This window comes from Megalobrama amblycephala, linkage group LG15, assembly GCF_018812025.1.
Source record: "Megalobrama amblycephala isolate DHTTF-2021 linkage group LG15, ASM1881202v1, whole genome shotgun sequence".
Taxonomy (NCBI): Eukaryota; Metazoa; Chordata; class Actinopteri; order Cypriniformes; family Xenocyprididae; genus Megalobrama; species Megalobrama amblycephala.
Genome location: NC_063058.1, coordinates 4,940,796 through 4,961,620, shown reverse-complemented (window position 1 = coordinate 4,961,620; position 20,825 = coordinate 4,940,796). Strand labels below are relative to the sequence as shown.

General features: G+C 38.6%; 5 protein-coding genes and 1 pseudogene across 5 annotated transcripts; all 6 read right to left on the bottom strand.

Moving 5' to 3' along the window:
* The window catches only part of LOC125248004, a 52,696-nt pseudogene extending 50,830 nt beyond the window's left edge, over window positions 1-1,866 (bottom strand).
* Window positions 1,867-5,350: 3,484 nt separating this feature from the next.
* Window positions 5,351-5,745, bottom strand: LOC125246640 (histone H4). Its single transcript, XM_048157618.1, has one exon. It carries the CDS (start codon window positions 5,711-5,713, stop codon window positions 5,402-5,404), a length of 312 nt encoding a protein of 103 aa, XP_048013575.1. The 5' UTR covers window positions 5,714-5,745; the 3' UTR covers window positions 5,351-5,401.
* Window positions 5,746-7,199: 1,454 nt separating this feature from the next.
* LOC125246597 (histone H3) lies at window positions 7,200-7,698 on the bottom strand. The gene has a single exon (XM_048157574.1). The coding sequence runs from the start codon at window positions 7,654-7,656 to the stop codon at window positions 7,246-7,248; it is 411 nt and encodes a 136-aa protein (XP_048013531.1). The 5' UTR covers window positions 7,657-7,698; the 3' UTR covers window positions 7,200-7,245.
* Window positions 7,699-8,399: 701 nt separating this feature from the next.
* On the bottom strand, window positions 8,400-8,896 carry LOC125246619 (histone H2A-like). The gene has a single exon (XM_048157597.1). It carries the CDS (start codon window positions 8,830-8,832, stop codon window positions 8,446-8,448), a length of 387 nt encoding a protein of 128 aa, XP_048013554.1. The 5' UTR covers window positions 8,833-8,896; the 3' UTR covers window positions 8,400-8,445.
* Window positions 8,897-9,435: 539 nt separating this feature from the next.
* On the bottom strand, window positions 9,436-10,118 carry LOC125246589 (histone H1-like). Its single transcript, XM_048157564.1, has one exon. The coding sequence runs from the start codon at window positions 10,055-10,057 to the stop codon at window positions 9,437-9,439; it is 621 nt and encodes a 206-aa protein (XP_048013521.1). The 5' UTR covers window positions 10,058-10,118; the 3' UTR covers window position 9,436.
* Window positions 10,119-13,571: 3,453 nt separating this feature from the next.
* Window positions 13,572-18,772, bottom strand: LOC125248003 (piggyBac transposable element-derived protein 4-like). Its single transcript, XM_048159556.1, has 2 exons — window positions 18,660-18,772; window positions 13,572-15,123 (listed from the first exon to the last, which is right to left on the bottom strand). Exons 1-2 carry the CDS (start codon window positions 18,770-18,772, stop codon window positions 13,572-13,574), a joined length of 1,665 nt encoding a protein of 554 aa, XP_048015513.1.
* Window positions 18,773-20,825: the final 2,053 nt, after the last annotated feature.

Genomic DNA, 20,825 nt, shown 5'->3' with positions numbered 1-20,825 from the left:
TTCGGGTGGTGCTTAATAAACTGGTACATTTTATATCTGTAAATAAACTCAGATGAACTGTAATAAAGTGCTCTCACCTTCATTACTGCCGTATCCAGCAACACTCTGGAGTCTTTAAGCTGGATCGCGGACAGTTTTTGCTTGTTTTTAGTTTTATCCTTGAGTGGTATATTTCAAGCACAGTCTCTGTTTTGTATTGTCCCTTAGTATTGATATTCATTCACAAAGCAGTCCGGTGTGAAATGATTCACGCAGACTTAAACGAATTTCGACAGAACTGAGGGAGCATTTCCCTGGAAAACCAAGTCAATCCACCCCGTTTAGGGAGTAAATGGAGAGAGCTCTGTGGATTAATCCATCCAGCTGCACAACACCTAAAACGCTTGGCAGACGTGTTCTCTTCAGTGAAGCAATGGCGGACTCGCTGTGAACTCACTCAGGGCAGTTCTATGTTCAAACAGTGGTTGTGTACACACACTGCCAACACACATTTATGTCCAAACACCATGCAAAAGTGAATTTTGCATAATAGGTCCCCTTTAATGGAGGATCTTGTCAAATCACATTCCATTTTTTTCTTCTTTTTTTCATTGTTTTTTCATTATAAACTCACTTTTTTTCCACAAACGCACACAGCTTTTAGGACTGTATGCTCAACATAACTCGGCTTGTATTGTCTTTGGGTGGAGCTTGATGTCCAGCTCCCCTTCTCTGGAGAAAACAGGTGGAGCTAGACAGTCCAAACACACCCTAACCACAGCCATAACCCTATCACTAAACTTATCTTCACCCATTGTGTCCATATAGGTGGAGCTGGATATCATTTGGTTCTGCAGTGAGCACCACTAGTGTTTGGAGCATTTCTTTCAGAATGTGGTGCATTTTTCCACTAGTTTGGTTTGTTGGCATATATGAACATGGCAATCATGCTCAGATCTGCACATAAAAGTCTGAGATCACCTGAACAAACTCTGCAGCAGTTGAATTGTAGTGAATCTGACTCAATGGACCAGCGAAACAGGCTGTGTCACAACTGTACGTGTCACAATGTATTTGTTTTCCTTTAATCTTATCTCTGGTTTATTTAACTCTACAAATGAGCCAGGCATGAAAATGGCCTTAGATGACACTGTAGTGGCATGTTTTGCTGGAACAAGAACCACACATATTTGTTCAGTTAGTAATGGATAAAACATATGAATATGTCATAATAAATAAAGTCTCTGAAAGGTTTGATACACCATTGTGTTGTTTGTGATCCTCCATCAGCAGCTGCAGTATCTCTCAGCTGTATCAGTGCATCACTGTAACGTCTGACTGCCCGAGGTTTTTGTACCACTCTTTATCACTGTGTGAACACCCATTTACTGTTGATATAGTGTATACTCTGACAGTAATAATCTCCTGTATCTTCAGTCTGGACTCCACTGATGGTCAGAGTAAAATTTCGTCCAGTATGTCGTTCCACTGCCACTGAATCTAGATGGAGTTCCAGTATAACAGCTGTTGATCTGATAAATCAGGAGTTTAGGAGCTTCTCCAGGTTTCTGCTGATACCAGGCTAAACGATTACTGTATATTCCTACATCTATATGACACTCTATTGTAGCTGTTTGACCCTGTTGGACAGTTTTAACTTCAGGTTGAGTCAGAGTCACTCCTCTGGATTCTGAAGAAGAGAAAAGAAAAACAATTATTGTTTAAAACTACTACCATCATACAGTTTTACAAGAACACCAAAACCAGAGTCAGTTTTTATCAGTCTTACCTTGAATAAACAGTGTGAGAGTCCAGATGAAGAAGGTGATTGTGTTCATTGTTGTTCTTTTGTCTTGTGTGATGATGAAGATTGTGTTCTGTTCTGCTCTCAGTAATGAAGTGTTAAACTCACAGCACTATAAACACTCTCAGAGCACTGAAGCATGTGTCACAATGCAAACAAGTGGGCAGGATTTACAACAGACAAACTAATATACACTAGAGTTACAGAATGATCATTTACATTCTGAATAATGCTATTTTTAGTAACTATTGTTGAATTCAGTGGCAGTTTAAGGGTCTCAGAGGTTACAAACATTGTTCTGCATTTAAATATTAGTATGTGGTTGAATGGTTTGAATGTTTCGGCTCAGTCTGTGTGTGTTCAGGTCCAGCTGGTGACTGTGTGGCCCTTGATAGACATCTGTCTGTGATTGTTAATGCTCCGAGCGGATTAATAATCAGCTGACGATGAAAGTGGTCAGATTGTCTTCAATGTTGAGGAGACTGGTGAGTCTCACCTTTATATGTGTTTTAGTACATCTGCTGCGCACGTTCATCATCTGTTTCTAGAATTCAAAGAGGATTTCATATGGACCATGCAGTGAATCCCAGACACAGAATAATTCACCCAGAAATTAAAAATTAAATTAAAAAATGTTGTTTATAAAAATTGTTAATGTGTGTTTTCTTTTTCATGAAACATTAAAGGAAAAATTATACTAAATTAATTAATAAAGTACCATATTAAAAGGTCACACTTTCAAACTCCAAAAATTACAAACAAAAAAAAGTTGATGAACAGATGAATGTTACAACAGAGACACGGAGGCAGAGGTAAAAGCAATCCAGGTAAGTTTATTTCACAATTAGCAGAGCACAGGGTGATGGTAAGCAGATATGTAGTTCTTGAGAGAAGGAGAGAATGTAATACTGTCCTGATTTTGTCTTGCAGATGCTGGCGGAGAGATGCAATGGAGGGAGATGACGGAGACACTCACACACACAGGCAGGTAGGCACACGAGGAGAACAGGAGACGAAGGAGATGGAGGAGATCGCTGGAGCAGGTAGGTATGTCGTTGGGAGTCCTTAAGGTAAGCATACATGTGTAGTAGTGCAAACGAGACCGGACAGTGAGTGTGAGTGTGGTGGTTTTGTAGTGGTGGTGATTGCAGTGCTGATGAGTAACAGGTGGCGGTGATCAGTACGCTGGTGTTTGAGTGCGTGGGTAAGGGAGTGAGGTGGAACCTGACGTGTCTGTGACAATGAACAGTTTATTGTCCTTCATTGAGGTAAAAAAAACAACTGCATCTAGCAGAAACAAACACATCCGTACTATAATATGGGTGACAAACCCCGCTGTTAACAAACTCTAAACCTGCGACTGTTTCATCTCCATTTATAACTGTCAGGAAATACACACCGGATCCAATAGCGAGAGTTAACAGTTTATTAAATCCACAAGAACAAGGCAAGATGGTCAGAAACATGCAGGAAACAGGCTTTGGGTGGCAACAAGACTGCAGCAGGCAGTAATCCACACTTGCCGAAGGCAGTCCAGAGAAACACGGCTGGATGACAATCCGTACTCGAACAGACTACACAACAAAAGAAGAAATGCTGGAGACACGAGACCACAAACATGAACACAAGAACAATCTGACAAAGAACACAGCAAACACAGGACTACATATAGGACCGATAACGAGACACACCTGTGACTGATCAGCGCAGTTAGTCACCATAGCAACGCTAATGACAGCACCCAAACACAAACACACACACACACACACACGCAGACAGAGCGAGAATGCGACAGTGAACCCATGAACCGTGACAATAACCTGATGTCCAGTAATTATTTGAGTCAGACACAACTGTTTCTTCAACATCAGACTTTTTAAAATGTGAAATGGGTTTATTTATTGTTCCTTTTAGTGATAACAAGGTCTTATTTGAACTTATATCTCCAGAAAGAAGAGCAGCAGTGGATTCCAGTAACATGAAGCTCCTGTGAGGACAGCTTTCAGAAATTATGTGACACTCTACCCTAAGGATTTTGTGTGTAAGCAGTTAATAAAAAAACTATAATGTGCTAACAGATTAAAAGTTAGACATTGATATATCAGTAAAGTGTATGGAGAATCAAACACATGGACTGGTGGTCCACATGGTGTCTGAGATCACATCCCAGATAGCAAGGTGACATTGATTCAATGTTAAAATTCCATCAGGATCATCATTTTGGTTGAGATTGAAAATTCAATGCTAAATAATATTGAATCAATGTTGAAATTTCAATGCTTTCCAGTGTTGAAAAATATGAACATTGAATCACTGTTGATTTTTGGTCAGCTTCATTTCCCCAGTGGTGGAACTAAGCTATGTCAATCCATCTGTCCCCTCATTCAACACTTTATTCACATTAGCACTCATGCTCCTCATAAGCCTTATCGCTAGTCCCACAAAAATAAATAAATAAATAAATAAAATAAGAATCCTGCCAACTGAAGTGTGTAGATAAACTCCAACCAGTTGGAAGACAGTGAGATGAACCAGCTGGAGATTATTATTACACTGTGTGCAGAATTATTAGGCAAGTTGATTTTCTGATCATATTTTTTTCCCAAGAACATTTTACCAATTCCAATCCACATCAATCTTAATAACTACTATTAATATTGTTTTTAATCATTTATAAGTGATATAGAATTGTTCACGAAGGCTGGAAATGAAAAATGCCTTATATTCAGATGTGCAGAATTATTAGGCTTGCTTTTACAGGCAAAATGAGCCAAAAAAGAGATTTAACTCAGACTGAAAAGTCAAAAATTATTAAATACTCATGAGAAGGACGCAATACTAATGCAATACTAGAAATTGCAAAGTTAAAGCATGACCAAGGGACAGCAAAATGCTCATTGGGTCAGCGGGGTCATACAAAAACAGGTGAAAAAGAAAAGACACATATTAACTGCTAAATAATTAAGAATTAAGGTGAAGAATTAAGTGTGAAACCATCAGGAACCCTTTAATCTCCAGTGCCACCATTTTCCAGAACTGCAACCTACCTGGAGTCTCCAGAAGTGCGAGGTGTCAGGATCTCGAGAGACTTAGGTTAGGTGAAGAATCCTAAAAATGACCCGCATTTTTATAGGCCTTATAGACAGACAGATTGAGAGTGACTCCTGAAGTTTTGGAAGATCATTTTTAGTGCATCTCTACAAGACGGACATTTCAGGATAAGAGATGGACTAAAATAAACTCCCACACCTTACAGCCAGATTCTGGAAGATAAATTCTTCAAACAGTGTTACAAGAGGATGCGGTGCTGGTCCTTCAGGAGTCACTAAATTTAAATTCTAATTTAAAGTTAGTTCTATCTTTAAACATTGCGTAATATTACAAAAGGTCTTTGTGCACCACTTAAACCAACATATTCTGGGTATCATCGTTAAAGAGAACTAAAAGAAAAGATACTATTAGTCCTGGTATTTTACTGTGAAAAGCCGTATATAAACTATTTATTACCATTTACTCTGAATCCAAGAAACAAAGCGTTTTATCAACTCTTTATGTGAGAGAGTGTGTGGCTCTTAAAAGAGCCGTTGGGTTGGTGTAGTTGTTCCTGGTTTCAGAAGTTTATCCTCCGAAGCCGTACAGAGTGCGTCCCTGTCGCTTCAGCGCGTACACAACATCCATGGCGGTCACGGTCTTTCTCTTGGCGTGCTCGGTGTAGGTGACGGCATCGCGGATGACGTTCTCCAGAAACACCTTCAACACTCCGCGGGTCTCCTCGTAGATCAGACCGGAGATGCGCTTGACACCGCCACGGCGAGCGAGACGACGGATGGCGGGTTTGGTGATTCCCTGGATGTTATCGCGCAGAACTTTACGGTGACGCTTGGCGCCTCCTTTTCCGAGTCCTTTACCGCCTTTGCCTCTTCCAGACATGTTTAACACAACTCTATCAAATGATGATAAAGAATGGTAGATGAGTGTGCTGGTAGGAGGACTTTTACATTTGCTTACAGGACCTGAGAGAAACCAGCACCGCGTCACAAGGCGCAACACGCCCCTCCCCTCAATATAGTTCGAGCACAAAACACTGATTTCACCCTAACACTGATCTAACGAGGCCTGTGCTTTGTTTAGTATGAAAAATTAAGTTTTATAAGTCATTGGTAACACTTTATTTTACGGCCTTTTAACTAGTTTCTTATTATCATTTATATTTCTAAACTATTGGCTATTTATTAGTACTTATTAAGCACATATTAGTGTCTTATTCTGCATGACTTTATTCTACATTCTTAATTAAACCCAATACCTAAACTTAACAACTACCTTACTAACTATTAATAAGCAGTAAATTAGGAGTTTATTAAGGAAAAAGGTATAGTTAATAGTTTATATTTTCCCTATACTAAAATGTTACTGAATCATTTGATAAAGAGAATATTATAAGATTGTCATATCATATACAGAGATGCTGAATGACAATAAAATGTGACAGTTTAGTACATTTATTAGACAGTTCAGATATATGTGCAGAATATAAATGATTTCAGGCCTCTGGGATTTAAACTGTAGGTCATCAAAAACACTATAGCATTTGCTATAAATTACTATAGTATGTTTTTTTTTTTTTCAGGTAGAACATTTGATAAAAATTGGATGACCTCAAAAATGATGTGATCAAACCAGCTGTGGGAAATATAAGGCAGCTCAGAGTGAAGAGGAGCATTGAATGATGATACGAGCAATGGATGGAAACAATCTGAGAGGAAGAGGAGGAAGAGGATGGTGTTGTCAAGGCTGGATCTGCACAGGACAAAGTTCTCTGGATGAACCCAACACACAGATGTGATGCTGAGGCAGAATTAATTTTGCAGTTGCACAACTTTTTTGAGTGTACTGCAAAATATGTTTCATTTAGAGTTTTTTTTTTTTTTTAATCTTTTTTGGGCTTTTGCATTTGAATTACAGTATTTTTGCAAGTGCTGAATATGGTGTACAATATATTCAACCTAGTTAATATACTTTTACATAATTACAAATTTGGTTTACTGTATACAGTAAACAATGTTGTGTAACTAGATGCTCTGGATGTCAGAGGTTTTGTTAATAAAGATTTGGTTTTGTGTTTAATGCTGTGAGAAAAAAAAAAAAATGGGCAAAAGGTTTCAAGAAATGTTTTCGCAATTGTGAAAAACTAAAGAAAGTGTTTACACTGTTAGTTACAAGTTGTATATGTAATTTTAAATATTTAAATACATAGTAAACTGTATTTCTCAAAGTCATTAAAAACTAATATCTATGCATACATCTTATTTTATTACTATTATAGTAAGGATAATTTTTGAGGTGTACTAGCTAATACAACTTTCGACTGACAGTAAGCGTTAAACTGGAAATGGTCTCGTTCAGTGTAATTTTGGTGGCTCTTAAAAGAGCCTTTGGGGTTTGATGTGGCTGATGCGGGTTTAGGCGCGCTCTCCGCGGATACGGCGGGCCAGCTGAATGTCTTTGGGCATGATGGTGACCCTCTTGGCGTGGATGGCGCACAGGTTGGTGTCCTCAAACAGACCGACCAAATAAGCCTCGCTGGCCTCCTGCAGGGCCATGACAGCGGAGCTCTGGAAGCGCAGATCCGTCTTGAAGTCCTGAGCGATTTCTCGGACCAGCCGCTGGAAGGGCAGTTTGCGGATCAGCAGCTCGGTGGACTTCTGATAACGGCGGATCTCTCGGAGAGCCACGGTCCCGGGCCTGTAACGATGGGGCTTCTTGACGCCGCCGGTGGCCGGAGCGCTCTTACGGGCGGCTTTGGTAGCGAGCTGCTTCCTCGGGGCTTTACCACCGGTGGATTTACGAGCGGTCTGCTTGGTTCTTGCCATTGCTGAAGTGAACTTCTCTGTTCTCCTTGCACTGGAAATGCTGCACTTTGTTACACGCCTGCTTTTAAATCATTTTACCACCACGTGCTGATAGTGTCGCAAGGATGCAGGCCTTGTGATTGGCTAATATGTGACGTCTGTGCATGACTATTAGCCAATGACTGCGCGTTTCCTCTTTTTCAAACAAGTAGAGGATTTCCCGCTCAATGTGCTTTGATCGATTGACTCAGATGACACCTCCATGAGCTTTATACTCACATTGTATTTGTTGAATTCATTTATTTATTCTAAAATACTTAATCCCCAGTGGTTGTGCAGATTATGGATTAGAACAAAAACACATTATGGTCTGTATAAAATCAGTATAAAGTCTAAAATATATAAAGCAGTGTGTGATAATAAAGAGAAAAACACCGAGAGTAACAATGACCAATTTCTGTTGCCCTGACGCCTATATGAATATTGGTTTTTATTTTGGGTAATCTATCAAAATAATATTCAATACATTATCAAAGCAGACAAATAAATGCGTTTTAATATTAGGGGAGATTAGTTAGTTGGTGATCCTACACGCCTAAAGAACGATCTCTACAGACACATCAAGGGATCCTGTACTTATAATAAAGCACACCTTGTACATTTGACTGGACTGATGGATCTTATTTTCTCTCATCTCAACTGAAATAGTTTATGATGCTTTTAAATACTAACAAAGAAAAGCGCTCTCTTATCAGATAAAATGGGTGGCTCTTAAAAGAGCCTTTGGGTTTCAATAAGACTCGAGTCCGCTTATTTGGATTTGGCGGGTTTCTCGGTCTTCTTGGGCAGCAGCACAGCCTGGATGTTGGGCAGCACACCGCCCTGAGCGATGGTCACTCCGCCCAGAAGTTTGTTCAACTCTTCGTCATTACGCACCGCCAGCTGCAGATGACGGGGGATGATGCGGGTCTTCTTGTTGTCCCGAGCGGCATTTCCAGCCAACTCCAGGATCTCAGCGGTAAGATACTCGAGCACAGCCGCCAGATAAACAGGAGCACCAGCACCGACGCGCTCCGCGTAGTTGCCTTTGCGGAGAAGTCTGTGAACACGGCCGACGGGGAACTGCAGTCCTGCCCTGGATGAGCGAGTCTTAGCCTTTGCTCTGGCTTTTCCTCCGGTTTTGCCTCTTCCACTCATTTTTACTTTCAGCTATTGTTACTTTCGCAGACAGAAAGAACAGAATGAGATTTCTGGTCTCCACATACTGTCTTTAATCTAGAGTGTCAGTCACTCATTGGTTTAGAGTCTGTTGAGATTTAAACCAATCACTGAACTTCCCTCCAAAGCCCAACCCCCTTTGGAGTAATTATGTATGCACACATATTTCTGACTATTAAGACAGAAGACATTAAATCATTGAAATATAAATGGATATTGTTCACTGTTCTTACCAAAAGTGCTACAACTTTCACACATTATAATCATTATGTGATTACATTATTATGTTCCTGTTGTAATATTAGAGTGCTTTCACTATTGTTTGTATTGTTAGTTTTCCAGCAGTGTTGTCTGTAAATGTCTGTATTGAACAACATCCCATTTGGACTGTTATCAATATCTTATAAAAATGGTTTATTCGAGTTTATCTTCAGAACTGGGTGGCTTGTCATTTCTGAATGCAGTCTAAGATCTAAAATCATGTTTATTTACTTTAAACTCTATAAGATACACGAGTTTTGCTCTTTATTCAGAGTTGGTGGGTGGCTCTTAAAAGAGCCGTTGAGGAGAAACAGTAAATACTTTATTTCTTTTTGGGCGCTGCCTTTTTAGGCTTGGCGGCTTTAGGCTTTGCCGCCTTAGGTTTAGCCGCCTTGGCCTTTTTGGGGCTCTTGGCTGCTTTCTTAGCGGCTGCTGGCTTCTTTGCCTTCTTGGGGCTCTTCGTCGCCTTCTTAGCGGCTGTGGCGGCGGGTTTCTTGGCCTTCTTGGGTGATTTCTTCACGGCGGGCTTCTTTGCCGCTGCGCTCTTGGGCTTCTTGGCAGCAGCAGGTTTCTTGGCCGCGGGCTTCTTCGCTTTAGGAGCCGCTTTCTTGGCCGGCTTCTTCTTGGTCTCGGCTTTCTGCTTGTTGAGCTTGAATGAGCCCGAAGCGCCGGTCCCTTTGACCTGCACCAGTGTGCCTTTAGTCACCAGGCTCTTGATGGCGATCTTGACGCGGGAGTTGTTCTTCTCCACGTCGTAGCCGCTGGCGGCGATAGCTTTCTTCAGGGCGGCGAGGGACACGCCGCTCCTCTCCTTGGATGCGGACACAGCTTTGACGATGAGCTCACCGACGCCTGGACCTGCTTTCTTGGCTTTCGCAGCTGACTTCTTCTTGGGCGCTTTGGCCGGGGCGGCAGCAGCCGGGGCTGGAGCGGTTTCTGCCATCTCTCTCTCGGATCGGATCTACAGTCTGTCAAACGCTGTCTGGTTTCAGCAATGATCAGCGCTCGAGCGCCGCTGCGCTCTTAAATAACACATGAGAACCTTATAGACTCAACCCGCCCTGCTCGGTGTCTGTGCGCCTCCACGAGCCCCTCACGATTGTGTTTTCTTCTCTTACATTTGGGGAAAAACTGAAGCGGTAAAATAGTTTGTCGCAGTAAAAACAAAGTGAGCACCGAGCAGAGGTTCTGAACTTTCACTGGAGACTAAAATACGCGGAGAGGAAATGTTTCTTTTGTCTCCGTCAGACCAAATCCAAGTCGAGCATCAGCCACGGGGAAAAGCTGCGTGTAAATTTGATGGATAGTTTTAATGGAAAAGTTGATAAAAGCCTGAACGCGTCCTCTGTGTGTTCAGAAAACAGTCTGAAAGCGACTTTAATGAAATCAGCATTAGTGAGGGGCGTGAGGAGGCTTTCATACAGCTGTTGTTTTGGGCAGCTTGAAGCACACGAACATCATCCGGAGGATCCGAGTCTGTTTGTGACTCTCCTGTCTGACCCTCATCTTCACTCAGCAGATCATCTCTCCATATAATAATAATAATAACTAAATATGTAGCCTAAGTCTGATCACGCTTGTGTTAATGTTTTAACTTAAATACGTTTTCATAAGCTGATGTACACCATAATAATAAATGAAAATGTAAATCGTCATATTTGTTTATCCTTATTAAAATTCTCCTTAAAATACAACTTATTTGTATCACTGTTTCATATTTCCCTCCTTGTTCTAGCTTGTACTTTTATGGACAATGTTTGAAACTTTGTATTGCAACGCATTTCTATGTCATTGCCTCCATAAGATTGTATTCCGATAAAATGACCTGATAAAATGAATAAATGCTAACTATAAAGCACAGGTCACTTACTGTAGTTTATTTATACATAGACACACACACACACACACATATACATATATATATATATATATATATATATATATATATATATATATATGGGACACTGCCTAATGTGGGACACCTAAGGTTTAGTGTTTGTAGGTCCCGCATAAATACATGAATGTCAGTGAAACTATAGGTTATCTGAAGCTGTGGTGCCATGTGATCAAAATCACATAGCTTCTCAAATGTCCAGTCATATATGAGGCTGTAGCAATCATCAAAAAGGAAGGACCTTGTGTGAAAGCCACCCAAAGGTCAATGTTTTGACAAACTTGATATTAAACCAAGAAACAAAGTATAAATTAATTTTAAACAAAAAAAATCATGATATCTTTTGGCCTGATGTGCTTATGAAATGTATGTCCATCAAAAAATACTATAACATTGTATGTGTAAACTATATATTTTATATTTTTATCAAATTTCCTATTGTCCCACTTTAGGAAATGTAGTTTCAAAAAGTGGGACAGTATGATTCGCCTAATGTGGGACAGTACTTCAGTCAGTCAAAAATGTGTGGTGGGGCATGGTTTGTGGGACAAAAATGGTTTTAGTGTTGTTATGCAATAATAGAATGATTGTGTGTGTTTGTTGTTTAGTAAAATAGAAAACATTTGGCCAAATGGTCTTAAACATTTATGCAGTTCACAACATTTTTATGAATTTTGACTCGAGGTTAAATCTAGCCTGAAGTTTGTTCAAGGTTTTTTTATTTATTTTTTCTCCAGGTTGCAAGATTTTATATTTTGCCTTCAAATAAGCCTAGGCTATGCCTGTTGAAGACAACAGTGAAGAATTCTGACTGTGCATTTAATTATTTTCTATATATTACATAACATAGCCTATGAAAATAGTTGCCTAATGTGTTTACAATAAATGCATCAAAACTATCATACTGTATTATTTTTCTGATGATGTTCAATTATCAATAAATCCATCAATAACCAAGAGAATTACTAACTTAAGAAGATTTTTACTATTCTGCATGAATCAAATGATTTTGGCCTTTTATCATAGACTTTGGCCTTTTCATAGACCTTTTATTATTATGATTATTATTATTATTAATATTATTATTATTATTATTATTATTATTATTATTATTATTATCATTATTATTATTGTCATCATCATAGATTTTGGCCTTTTATCATAGAATTTTCAGTGTCCCACATTAGGGACACAACTGTCCCACATTAGGAAGCACCAGATTGTTTTAGGCGACTTGCACTAAGAGCACTAATATGTCTATAATTTCTTTTATGAATGTGTTATCTCCATTTTCTCTTTTGATTTAATTGGGAGACATCCTGGGGTTTTTAAAATGGTATTGTGTGTGAATTTAACGTTTTGGCTACAAATCGCATTATGTCACAGAAGTCTGAAATGCAAAAAATGTCCCACATTAGGGCAATTCACCCTATACAATCACGTTAAAACATTTTGAATTTCAACATTCAAAAGCAATTTAAAATACTTTTTTTTTTTTTTTCTCAGTTAGAAATTTACAACCTATTCCTTAAATGTGTTTCTTTGATCTGAAATCATCAGGGGTTACCATGATTTTCTGACCCAGGACAATATTTTTCTTACTTTTGTTCTTGTGAAAAGAAATGGGTCTCTCATGACATGCAGTAATTATACATTTTCCTTACGGTCCACTATATTAGGGAGGATATTTTTGAGTAGTGATGATATTTTGTGCCTCACACGTAATACCAAACATACACCATCTCTCTTTTACCCTGAACCAAAACTGAGAAAATTTCTTGACCTAAAACAACACACTTTGGACATTGCTGAACTTAAATAGATATAACTTTGCTCTTGAAACTTGAATTGAACAATGATAGTGTTATTTTATTCATAAACTAACAGTATCAGGGTTTCCAACTTTGTTTGGCTGGTTAGTGAGATTTTGAGGACAAAAGGTTTTAAGGACCCAACAATTCATTTTTCAATTCAGTGCTCCATTCCTGTTTTCCTGAGAAACCCTGGATGAACTAGAACAACCAATCATTCAGTAAATGTGCCACAGAGAACGACGGGAAGATGTTTAGTGGATTATGCTGGCAAAAGCAAAGGCCGTTTTGGGAAAACTCTTTAAGAGAAAACATGTAGATGTTGCCTGTTGTGAATTTCTCAGAATAGTACATGGAGGTCTAAAATCTCCCATCATACAACCTGAGGTGTTCTTTTGGATCCTGAAAAGTTGGACATTCTCTATATTTGAGCTTATTTCAGCTATTTATACTGTAAGGCAAACATCTCAATACACTGTATTCAGCCCAGATTGTAGTGCAATTATATGCTACATAGATTCTCTTGTTTTAGAAAGGCAGTATGCAAGATGGTATGCCAGTGGTCATAAATATAGTGCCTTTAACACCCCATTCCCTATTGGTTCATTCCCTAATGGGTCTATTAATATGAACATTAAAAATTAATGAGAATGTGATTTCTTTTTAATTTTATTTACAAACATAGTGCACAATATGCTCAATAAAATCAAATAAAAAAGGAGTGTGTGATTAAAGGCACATTTTGAATTCACTCACACACTTTTGTGCCATTCCTGGAAACAGTTCCTGTTCAACTGAAGACACAAGTGAACGTCACATGCCTGACATTTCCAAGGTGTCTGTTGCTTCTTTCCAAACACTGCTTTGCAATGCGCACATATGCGGCGACCAGTAGTGGCGATTTTTCTGACATCCGAGGTCATCTCAGCTCCTGGAACCGGCACGTGGTCAATACTGGTCTGTTTCGGTGCTTCTTTCTGAGACACACCACAGAGATCTGCAACAAGCTGCTCCATAAACTCCTTGCACGCCATGTTGCCGTGTAGCTCCTTGTGCAATATGAAAGCGTTGGTGGCAGCAATGTCCAAGAAGTGTAGAAAGACTTTTCTGTACCACTTCATGGTTTTGTGCTGTGCAGTGAAATACTCCAACAGCTGATCGGACAGGTCAGCACCTGCCATGTGGTGGTTGTACGCAGTCACAGGTGAGGGACATGGAAAAGTCTTTGTCCTCCATGTATCTTGTGCTTTCGCTTTTCTTTGCACACGGTCTCCTGTATAGGCAGAATGGATGGTGGAACAAACAGACACCACTTTCACACACACAAGAGGCCCATCCCGAATCCACCTGATGGATCCCCTGGTGGACTTTTTGGTCAGTGAATTAGATGCGCTCTGTGGGAAGCCCCTCCTGTAGTCTCTGTAAGTCCCACAAGGACCAAACTTCATAGCAAGCAGGTCTGTTAAGAGCTTTGGACTTGTAAAGAAATCATCCATGTAAATATGGTACCCAGAGCCCAAAGCTTTCTTGTCCAGAAGAGACATCACAGCATTGTATGAAATCCCACGGCCTGTAGGAAAGCTGTTCTTGCCCGTGTACACAGAGAGGTCCACAGTATATTCATTTGATGTGTCAGCGAGGACAAAAAACTTGAATCCCAGCTTTGTTGACTTGGTTTTCGTGAACCGTGTCATTCCTGCATTTGCTCTGCATGCCACCAGTCTTTCCTTCACAGCTAAATTTCTTCTAGGATGATAGAAAGTTTTGCACGCAATACGAATGGTGTCCAAGAGGGGTCTGATCCTGAAAAGCTGGTCATGTTCAGATGTGCCCCTCTTTTTTGTCATTTTCTTTTTTGTCATTTTCCTTGTCATTTTCCAAATGGTGCAGTATCTGTCCCTTGACATAACTGTGGCAGGAAGAGGCAAAGAGAAAAGACTGTCCTGCCGCCAGTAGTCGGCGATGGAGCTCATCTTCACCGTGGCCATGTAGAAAACGAGTCCAATGTAGCGGTACATCTCGTCAACGCTGACATCTGTCCAACTGTATTTGCGACCCTTTGCAAGTGCCCTGGCAGCCTGAGCGTTTGTGTTGTGGCACAGATTTGACACGGCGCTCTCTGAGAAAAACAGTTTGAAAAGACTCATAGGGGAGTGAGAGTCAGCGAGACTCGACTGCGGCCCAGGTTTCCGTGCAGGCAGGAATCTCAGAGTCTCTGGATTAATGTCAACATCAGTTTCTGCTTTCCATGACAGATTCCTGTCTCTCTTTCCAACAGGTATCTGTTCGCTGTCATTCTCACATCTGTGGGGGGAGAAGACAAAAGTGAGCATGCTGGCAACAGGATCACATTATCAATTACTAAAACTGATATATTGTCAACTCATTACAAATATATACTTTGTGTGTATTATTTCACTGTATGTAGAAAAAATGAAACTGTCATTTGTAAAATGAAGGGTAAAAATGCACTCATTAAAGGTGCCCTAGAATGCTTTTTCACAAGATGTAATATAAGTCTAAGGTGTCCCCTGAATGTGTCTGTGAAGTTTCAGCTCAAAATACCCCATATATTATTATTATTTTTTTTAATTAATTTTTTTAACTGCCTATTTGGGGCATCATTATGAATGCGCCAATTCAGGCTGCGGCCCCCTTAAATCTTTGCGCTCCCCGTCCCCAAGCTTGCGACTCTATAATACATTGCATAAACAAAGTTCACACAGCTAATATAACCCTCAAATGGATCTTTACAAAGTGTTCGTCATGCAGCATATCAGATCATGTAAGTATAGTATTTATTTGGATGTTTACATTTGATTCTGAATGAGATTGATAGTGCTCCGTGGCTAAAGCTAACATTACACACTGTTAGAGAGATTTATAAAGAATGAAGTTGTGTTGATGAATTATACAGACTACAAGTGTTTAAAAATGAAAATAGCGACGGCTCTTGTCTCCGTGAATACAGTAAGAAACGATGGTAACTTTAACCACATTTAACAGTACATTAGCAACATGCTAACGAAACATTTAGAAAGACAATTCACAAATATCACTAAAAATATCATGTTATCATGGATCATGTCAGTTATTATTGCTCCATCTGCCATTTTTTGCTATTGTTCTTGCTTGCTTACCTAGTCTGATGATTCAGCTGTGCACAGATCCAGACGTTAATACTGGCTGCCCTTGTGTAATACCTTTCATAACGTTGGGAACATGAGTTGGCATATGCAAATATTGGGGCGTACATATTAATGATCCCGACTGTTACGTAACAGTTGATGTTATGTTGAGATTCGCCTGTTCTTCTGAGGTCTTTTAAACAAATGAGATTTATATAAGAAGGAGGAAACAATGGAGTTTGAGACTCACTGTATGTCATTTCCATATACTGAACTCTTGTTATTCAGCTATGCCGAGGTAAATTCAACTTTCAATTCGATGGCACCTTTAAATGACATATAAAATAAAGACATGTTATGTTACATTGTGATGTAATGGTGTTTTCTGGAAGGGACTAAAGAACAAAGTATTTTTATCAGCTAAAAGACAGAATACAAATGTTGTTAGTTAGATAGACATTATATAACAGCTTCAGGTTATGTTTTAGTGTTGGAAACATGTCCCACATTGTCCCACATTGTCCCACACAAACTTAGTAATCGTCCCACATCTGGTTTGTTTGATGGTCGTCACCCTACTTAGGAATGAGGGTAATCAATCCTTGTAACATAGTTGGCAACATTACTTCTTTTTCCAATATTTCTTTGAAGACATATAAAATAGATTTTGAGATATCTCCTTTAAATTCCTGGTAAAATTCACAGGTCAGACCATCATTGCCTGGTGCCTTATTACATTTAAGTTTTTCAATACATTTTTGAATTTCTTCAAGAGTGATGTCTTGGTCACAAATTATTTTGGAATCTTGATTTATAATTTTAGCATTTTTCTTAAGTGGATCAAGAAAAATAACAGGATTACCTATATTATCATTTTGTGTATATACATTTTTATAAAATGTTGCAACATAATTAGATATTAAATTTGGGTCCATTATAAGAGAATCATTAATCTTAAATTTCTTTAAGGTAGAAAAATTTCCATTTTTCCTTTCAAGATTGAAAAAAATATTTAGAATTGGATTCACCTTTTTCTAACCACCTTCTCCGTGACCTTATGAACGCACCTTTAGCTTTATATTCATAGATTTGTTCTAATTCCAATTGCAATTTTATTAAAGTATTTTTATCTTGTTCACTTTCTACTTGTTTATCATAGATGTTGGTTATACTTTGAATTAAAACATTTTCTCTGTTTCTTTTGGTTTAGGCTATTTCTTTACTTCTTGAGATGGCACATTTTCTAATTTCATAATTTCCCAATTTATTCCAAATAAGCCTGATATTTTAGCATTATTGTAGCATCTCTTTATCAGACTTTATCTTTATCCTTAAATTGAGTATCTTCAAGCAGTGAATTATTTAATTTCCAGTAGTTAAAATTGAATACTGGAGTTCTTGTATCTCCAAGATTTATAACTATATGAATCATTTTATGGTCACTGAAGACTGAAGACACAATGTCAATCTCTTGAATTTGACCTCCAAGTTCCTCAGAAGTCAGCCAAAAGTTGATCCTAGATTGTAAAGATCTATCTTTATTACTCCAAGTGAAGTCTATCTTATCAGGATTTCTGTGCCTCCATTCATCACAACAATATAGTTGGGAATTTAAATTAAATATTTCCATGTATTGGGATGGTCTACTAATACGAGGAGGAAAACAATCCAAAAAAGGGTCATTAATGGTGTTCCAATCCCCACCTAGAATCAACTGTGCACTAGAATATATTTTTAAGAAATCCATTATTTATTCCCTAAAATTTTGCAATAACAGCCGATTTTGTAAGGTATGATTGTCACCATAGATGTTCCCCAAAATTAAGACATTATCTTCATTTTCTACAACCAAAATCAACCACCTTCCACCAGAGTGAGCTTTACTTTTTAGGATTTTCCCTTTATAATTTCCTTTCAAAATTGCAACCCCTGCTGATTTATTACTCCCATATGCCAACCAAATATCACTACCCCATTGATTTTTCCAAAAAACAAAGTCAGATGTTACTGCATGAGTTTCCTGTAAAAAATAAAAGTCAGCCTTTTAAAATCTTTTAAGAAATAAAAAAATTGCTTTTCTCTTTAACAAATCACGAATGCCCTTAACAATGAAGGAATATAAACAAAGACATACTATCTTAATAAGCTACTAAGACAAGTGCTTTCCATTCACCCAAGAACAACCTTTACATTAATAACTTATGTAATTGCGTGTCGCATAACACCAAAAATACAACATTCTTCAACTGGAAGTAAAAGAAATAAAAATTAAATAACACAAAAATACCAGCCCTATATCATAAAATAGTATCCAGCATATAGCTATACATATGCTCAGCATATATATAGCCTAAGACCCAAGTTATATCACCTCAAAAATAAATGTGTAATGTTGCATTTACTTTGAAACTTTCCTGAAAAGATATAAAGGATATTTCCTTCGAGAAAATTGAGACCTCAGAGTCAATTTGGCTATCCACGGATTTCTTTGCCGTCGATTATAGCTTTAGCACCAACAAAAAATGCTTTTTTCCCTTTTTTGCGCGCAGCATCAATTTGAGGCCAAAGTCTGTTGTGAGTGTCTTTGTCTTTCGTTGTTAGGTCCTGTGCAAATCTTAACTTTCTTGAATGAAGATATTCTGATCCCTTCGAATTTTTCCATAGAAGCTCCTTGGTTGGTCTCGCTGTAAATCTCAGGGTGACCGGTCGAACTTTCTCTGCAGTTTTCCTCCCGACTCGATGTACAATGACAATGCGATGAGGAAAGTTGTCTGCAGCCTCTGGTACCACAGCGCGGCATATGTCAATCGCTCGTTGTTTGACATTCTCCCCTTCTTGTTCTGTCAGACCATAAAGCCTTAGATTCCATCTTCTTTGGTATCTTTCAGCCTCATTTACTCTTTCTTCCAGCTCTAACATCCTCTTCTAGTGTGCTTTGTTCACTTCCTTAAGAGTTACAACGTCTTTCTTAACATCATGCATTTGAAGAGAAAATCGGTAGCCTCCTTTAAAGAGTTTATGCATTCTCTGTTTTGTTTGATCTCTTGGTGTAGGGATTCAGTATTTTGATTGATTTTCTCCACCAGTATTTGCACGATGTTATGCTGTACCTCAGAAAGTGTTGGCTCTTGTTTACTTTTTTTTGGATCTGGCGTGCATGGCTCCGAACCCAGGATCGGAGTGGGATCTGGACTACTGCATCGAGCCTAGGGATGCGTCTCCATGACTTCCATCTTTTGATTTTCATCGTGATCACCAGAACGATCTTTCCTTAAACCAGATTTTCCTTTTTCTGTATTTTTCCCTCGTTTCCTTTCTGCCATTACAGCATAACTCACAGGGAAAAGTTTCCAGCTACCTCTCAACTGCGCAGCTTTCGGTCATCGGTATAACCTTTGTAAATACTTATTTCTAAAGGTTGAAGACTGCTAATTTACACATTTGCTTCTCTGTTATTCAATGCTATATGCAGTACAAGGGTTAAAAAAGCCTGTAAAGTTGTTCAATGGGTGTGAAAAACGAGAACAATCTCTAACAACAAAATACACCGTCTGTATCGGACGCCATCTTGGCCCGCCTCCCCCTAACGGTTTCCTATTGAAAGCAAAGTTCCCAGTTTGTCCATAGAGTGACGCTGAGGGGCACCGCTGGCATATCACAAGCGACGCTGGGGGGCGTTTGACCATGCTTCAGTTTTTAACATCTCGGGAGTGAGAACGGGTTGTCAATACAGAGTGATACACAGAATGTTTTTACAGTAGGAATAGACCTACAAATGTTAAGCCAAACCTTTTAGGGTTTTTTTTTTTTTTTTTTTTTGGTTTTATGGTTTTGTACATTTAAGTAGTATTACATAGTTGTTGAAGGTGGAGGTCATGGTAATGGTCATGATACACAGATTTGTCATATACTATGTAATACTGTCATTGCATGTTTTATTAACTTAGACATACATTTAAATCAATGCTATATTATGAATAGCATTGATTAAAAATGGTCAAAGTATCAATTCTTTCAGTTCAATGTGAATAAAGAATATGTATGTTCATTGAAGTAACTAATGGATCCAAAGCAATCTTCCAGCTGGAACCTCTACACTCTTAAAAATAAAAGTCCCAAAATGGGGGTTTTACAGCAATGACATAGAAGAACCATTTTTGGTTCCCTAAAGAACCCTTTAATGAACAGTTCTTAAAATAACAATTTCTTTCTTAGTGTGAAGAACATCTAAAAATCTAAAGAAACTATTTCTACTATAAAGAACGTTTTGTGGAATGGTGGAATGGAAAGGTTCCATGGATGCTAAAGGTTCTTCATGGAACCATTGATGCCAATGAATAACCTTTATTTTTCAGAGTGTAGTACATTACTGCAGTCCCTCCTGAGGAGGTTTAAGTTTGATCTAACCTGAGAACCAATGAATATAATCAGCTACTTACTATGTTCAAAACTGTATCATAGAGGATTGTCTTTCAGTCTCTAGTAATGGCATTGTGTTACATAATCATGTTTTGCTGCTTTCACTATGACTGACAGTTTAAATTTGACTGTTTTGTCAATGTTATAATATGCATACAACTAATCAGCAAATTTCATTGCAGGGGAATGACAAATAAAATTAGCATGTAATGTGTACTTTTAAAATTTTTGTTAAGGGTTAAAACAACCTTCTATTCTACACCACCACATACTTCCTTATTAGGAACATGACCTCAAAACTCAACAATAGACATTCCAAGGTTGGTCTGGTTTTGCAGGAAGGCGTCTCTATTTAAATATTTAACTCGGAACAAAATGTTCTAGAACTAGTAACTGATAAGCTAGGATTAGTAAATGCAGTGACGTACCTTTGTTTTAATAAGTGGGTCAGACAGGGGG